The sequence below is a fragment of the Chaetura pelagica genome, unplaced genomic scaffold, assembly GCF_000747805.2.
Source record: "Chaetura pelagica isolate M959 unplaced genomic scaffold, ChaPel_1.0 scaffold344, whole genome shotgun sequence".
NCBI classification, from domain to species: domain Eukaryota; kingdom Metazoa; phylum Chordata; class Aves; order Apodiformes; family Apodidae; genus Chaetura; species Chaetura pelagica.
In genome coordinates, this window is record NW_009953098.1 from 10376345 (window position 1) to 10382119 (window position 5775).

Below are 5775 nucleotides of genomic sequence, written 5' to 3' on the forward strand. Positions count from 1 at the left end.
TTTAATTAGGTTTCAGCAAGAGCCTACAACATTGTCAGGAGGTTTTAATGCTCTCCAGACAGACAAATGTACTGAGCTCAGATAGATTTATGATGATTGCATTCCTTTGCAAGGGTAAATCCAATAACTAGGTCTTGCTTTTAAGATGTATTTTGTTGGAACTGAACCATGCCACTATTAAATACTGGTGGAAGCTTATGTAGATGCACACCTCCTTTCCTTTGAGAGCATCCCTAGGGAGTCTGCATATAGGCATTGCTCTCCCTGATCACCCCAGGCTTTGCTCCAGTGACCCTGTGGTGTCCTAAGGGCTCCCGTGGGTCCTGCTGCAAGATAGCAGGAGGATAGCAGGGACAAACCCTGCCACACTCACGTTTTTGAAGTCATGGATCTCCAGGATTTCCTCACTGCCATTCCCGCTCCTGAAGGTCTCTGTCCTGGCCAGCGGGTCAATCTCCATCACAATCTTCTTCTTCTCGCCATGACTGAAGAACATGTGCTCCATGTCATAAACCTGTGAGGGCCAGAACAGCACAGGGGTGGGCTCAGCCCCCACCCCATTTCACATGCTGGCTGGTGGGTGAGTGGGCTGGTGCTGATGCTGGGTACCCTGCCATGGGGCCAGCTCTGAGTAGGACAATCATCTTGATAGTGCGAGAGGCAGCTCCCGGGCACCAGGAGGAAGAACAGGACAGGGTCAGGCTGCAGGGGGAGATGTGTGTCAAGACTGGGAGAAGATGCTCACCCCACACTTGCGCCAGGAGCTTCACCACAGCTCAGCTTTTGCTGCTGCTTTCTGTGGCATGAATCTGTCCAGGCTAAATTGAAGTCCTGAACCCAAGGGACCTCCCTTTGCCTTCTCCATGGCTTGCTTGCTCCATCACTGTGTCCCTGTCTTTCTTCCTCCGTCACTGCATCCCTGGCTCCCTTGCTCCATCACTCTGTCCCCAGCTTGTTTGCTCCATCCTATTTGCTCCATCTCAGGGCTTTCTCTTTTTCCTGGAACGGCAGAGGTAAAAGCCTCTCTCTCTGCCTGGAGTTGCTCAGGGATTGCCTGTGGATCAAAGACCTCCCCGAGGGCTGCTGAGGAGCCTCGGGGTGCAGCAGCCGCTTTCCTGCGACGCATCCCTGCGGGGAGCTGGGCTGAGCAGCCGGGGGGAGCCACCTCATCCCTCTCCTCCTGGCAGATGCTGGCACACTTGGCTGGCCCTCCATCCCTGGGGGTGCCTGACCCTTCAAGCATGAGCAGCAGCAGATGCTATTTGAAGCAGGAAAATGATTCTGCTGGCGTGGCGAGAGCCGGGGAGCCCTGGGGAGGCTCCTTCCTGCATCAAACGGTGCCATGTGGAAGCAAAGGGCTTGTGCAAATCCTTTCAAGTCCACAGGGCAGGGAGCAACGATGGAGGCACAAGGATGGGAAAGCCCTGTGGATCCCTTGGCGTGGCTGTGGAGCTGGGGAAGGAGCACCCTGGCCCTGCAGCAATGCCCAGGTGAGGGGCAGCGGCCCTACCTGCCGTCCCCACCTGAACCCCCCTTTCGCAGTCCCCTGGTTCTTGTATGTCTCTGCCTGTCAGAGGGCTCAAAGCCTCTTAGCAACATTTTCAGCATCAGCATCACAGCATTTTGCAACTGCTGGAGGAAGCCTGGGCACAGAGCTGGCTGTGCAGGCAGTAACTGCTCAGTCCCTTTGCCCCTGCTTAAAAATCAGAAGAGTGATGAGTGCTCTGGCAGCCACCAGCATCTCCTGCTCATCAGCAGGAGGCTTTTGTAAAGATATATGGCTCTCAATGGATTTTATGGTACAGCAAAAATAGTCTGAAGCCTAAAATGACTGGAAGGCCTCTGGTTTTGACCGACAAAATGTGCACAATGCTGTAAATCCTTTCTAGGAGGGTAAGATCCCAGGTGGCACCTTACCTTGTAGTGCCTCTCCATTTATGAAGAACTACTTTTGTCAGTGCAGTGGCCAGCTAACCCATTTGGGCTTGGCCAGTTCCACGCTGCTTAGAGAGCTGTGAGATGTTTTATAGGGCTAAAAATTACACTTGCTGGCAAATGGTTCAAATATGTCTCCCTGGGAGGCTGGGCAAGCCCCCTGTAGCTGACTCATCAGCTCGTCAGCAGTGCTGGCTGGTGCAGAGGGCAGTGCCATGTGCAAGGCCACCTCTCAGAGGAACAAGTCTTCTTTGAAGATTTTTTTCCCATTCTCCAGTTGCATGAGGGGAGCCTGAAGGGAGTTTTGTTCCTTAAAGAGCTCAGTTCCCCTTGGGTTATATTTTTCAGCATTAGGAACTTCCAGCCTTTCCTGTCCTGCTGTTCCTGGAGGACTCCCAGACCAGCTGAAGGAGCTGCTGCCCTGCAGCTGCAGAGGACACGGTGATGCCACACACCAGGAGCATCAGTGTGCGGCTCCATCACTGGAAAATCTGCTTTCCTGGCACCTCACGCTTCGCTCGCTACCCATCAGGTGCTGTGAAGGGCTTCCAGAAATACTGAGAGACTCCATCTTCCACCAGTGCCCACCGGTGAGGGTGCTGAGGACCGGCACCCTGGATCTTGCTTCCAAGGATCCAAGGATGCTGAGGATCAGTGCCCTGAAAATGCTTCCAAGCCTGTGGCAATGGCTTGGGGGAAGGCTCAGAGAAAACCTTCCCTGCAGGGGTTAACAGGCTCTTCCCCTCGTGCTGGCACACACCCTGTTTTTCGAGAAACAGTAGAGACTTTATAACCATCTTGGCAGGAGCCTGGAGGCACATATGGCTTTTATTACCTTTTCTTTTATTTTTGGGGGTATTTATTTCTATTTGCTGATAAGAAGACAAAGTTTCCAGCAGGCAGGGTGCTTCCTCTGCTTGGTGGGAGGGGAGCCTTGTGGCAGCTCCAGTGTGGGGCAGGAAGCAGAGAGGAGATGCCAGCGTGGGAAAGAGGCCACCTTGGCTGTGCACGGGAATTTTGGAGAGGTAAAACCTCCTGGCACCAGGGTGCAAAGTGGGACCTCCTGGATGAGCATGGAAACTCGAAGGGGGGGAGGATGAGGAGCACCAGGCAGGTTGTTGGCTTCAAGGTTAAGCTATTTGCTCGGGGTACAGGATAAAAAAGGAGGAGTTGGAAAAATTGCCAAGATCTTGACCAGAATGGGCAGAGATGCTGCCCCCAGCATGCTCAGCACTTAGGGCAGCATCTGTCTGGGGAGCTGGGAATAAAGGAGCACAATCCAGTTAGCAGGAGCTCCTCCAAAAGCTAATCCCTCTCACCGTCCCCTCGCGTTGCAGACACATTAAAGTAAGAAATATAATCCGTGACAATCAATCACCGCTGCGTCCTGGCTTTCTCTCCTCTTTATGCAGTGGCATAATGACTTTTCCACCAGTTTCTGGCAAGATAATTGAAATGAAATGGAAAATATTTTCTTACTTGTCATAAAATTTGCTGCCGGTGAAATAAGAGTAACTTTAACTCTTGGTGGCACAGCTCCCATCTCCTGTAATTGTCAGTCAGGGAAAGAATGCGGTGACAGAGGAAAAAACCCAGCCTGGATAAAGTAAAAGCTAGTTATGAATAATACAGAGATTTTTAAAAGTCTCATGAATACCTGTGGTCTTAGAAAATGCATTTTGTGAAGTTGCCTGGGTTGTGGGGTGTAATTAAAAGTCTCAGTGAGTCGGGGGGGACAACTCTGGCTGGGGCAGCGGCGCTTGGAAATGCCGGATCAGAGAGTTTGTACTTACTTTTCTGGGTGTTGGGTTCCAGAGATATCTGACACCAAAAAATATCAGAATAAGAGAAACGAGCAGCACGCTGAAGAGCAGCCCACAGATCTGGTATCTGGTGCAGGTCTTCTTTCGGGTCTTGGATACTTCTGCCTAATCAATGACAAAACAGCCAGAGCCAGAGGTCTGCTGGTGACGCGAGGAGCGACGGGCGCACCTGCGTGTCAGACACTGCCCACGCTGCCCAGCCGTGCGGGGCAAAGCCAGCCATGCACTTACGTCCGGGAAGCAGCGGTCCTGCGGGCTCTGCCGGGCCGGCCCTCCCATGGTCTCCTCCGTGTGCGAGGACGGGATCCCGCTCCGAGGTGGAGTCACAGAGGCTCTGGGCTGCACATGCAGCAGGGAGGGCTGGGGCAGGGCCACCCCCACCACGGCAGCAGCCAGCTTTCCCCTCAGCCTGCTGGGCCCCAGGCCCTCCTGCAGCAGTTGCTCTCTGCAGGGTGCAAGCAATTCCCTCACAGAATTCCTCTTCACCCTGTCCATTGGCTGTGTCCTGGGTCCCACCGGCTACATCCAGGGTCCCACCAGCCACAGCCAGGGTCTCACTCACCGCACCCATCAGCTGCATCCAGAGTCCCATCGACTGTATCCCGGGTCCCGTTGGTCACGTCCAGGCTCCCGATGTTTTTTTGCTCCTGCCCACGATGGCTGGAAGTGCCCAGGCTGTGCAAGGGCTCTCGGGAGCTCTGGGGATGCAGAGCTGCTGCTCTCAGGGGGCTGCTCAGCCATGCTCAGGGGGGCTTCTGCAGCAGTGGCAGCCTGAGAGCTGCAGCTGGGGCACCGTGTGGTGTGGGGACGTGGTGTGGCAGGAGGGACAGGTATGGGCGTGGGCATGAGCGTGCATGGGTGTGCATGGGTGTGCTTGGGTGAGCCTGTGCTCACAGCCAGCCCTCAGCAGCACGGTGGGAAGCCCAGGCTCTCCTCATGGAGGCTCTGGCATCCCACGGCAGCTTTGTGCAGAGCCTTGCCCCAAAGTCAGCCTAGTCAGGAATTTCCTGACTAATTTTTTTCTATCCTCAAAAATTTCCATTTGTTGAAATCGTATCATTCCTTCATGGAAATGAACCCATCTTAAGAAGACTTTCAGAAATCCAGCGTGAAGTTTCTAGTCTGAACAGGATGAGGCTCCCTGGTGTAGAGGAGCTGGCATGCACTGGTTTTCCAAGCTGCTTATGCTCATAAAAAACTCAGAGTGCATCATGGACTAATTAAAATTGTGCTGAAAAGAAGAAAACCCACATCGAGTTTCGCTCAGGGTGAGAAGCAGAGACAAAAATTGCTTTCAGCAGGTCCAGCACTGACTTTGTGAGTGTGTGTGGGCATTGCCTGCTGCAAGCTGGGGGTATAACCAAGTGAGATAGAAGCAGAGCTGCTGAGTTGCTTGTGAAAAGTGTTGCACACACGTGTGTGCAGGGTGGGGGTGTGCCCTGGTGTACTGGTCCCTGCAAAGGGGTTTGGGCTCTTCGCCCTTTCCTTTAACTGGGTAGCAATTTCTCAGGGGTGTAAAACACATCAGGGGGGTTTTAATATTTGAGAGGCCAATAACAGCAGGGAATTATATTGAGGAGTGAAAGGCAGCAGGTTATTTGGAGGGGCAAAATAACTTTTAAATGGAAAACAGCTTTTGAAAACATCTGAAGCATTTTGGAAATCTATACACAGCAAATCTGTGCAGACACCCAGTTTGTCTTTCTCCACTTTTCACCAGAAAGTTTCACCTCTGAAGCTTTTGTTATTCACTGGAGACTGGAGTATCTTAAAACCTTTGCTTTTCCTGTCAAAATTACCTTTTCAAAGGAAAACTTTGGAGCAGCTCTACTGAAAGAGGGTTGTGATTACAGGAAAGAATTACAGCAGTGCTGTTAAGCAGCCATAATTGATCAGCAGAGCAGCGATCTTCATAATATGCCCCACTCCAGGCACAGGAAACACTGCAAATACCACTCATAAACCAAATTAGGCATTATTATTTTATTACTGTTGTAAGGTAAATGTCAAGCATTTT

At 52.2% G+C, this 5775-nt stretch overlaps 1 protein-coding gene across 1 annotated transcript in view; it reads right to left on the bottom strand.

The window, feature by feature from the left end:
- The window catches only part of TNMD (tenomodulin), a 9158-nt gene extending 5121 nt beyond the window's left edge, over positions 1 to 4037 (bottom strand). The window contains exons 1-3 of the mRNA XM_009997168.1: positions 3990 to 4037; positions 3729 to 3863; positions 374 to 514 (exon numbers count right to left, since the gene is read on the bottom strand). Of these exons, the coding sequence (XP_009995470.1) occupies positions 374 to 514; positions 3729 to 3863; positions 3990 to 4037 (324 nt within the window). The remainder of the gene's footprint in view (positions 1 to 373; positions 515 to 3728; positions 3864 to 3989) is intronic.
- Positions 4038 to 5775: the final 1738 nt, after the last annotated feature.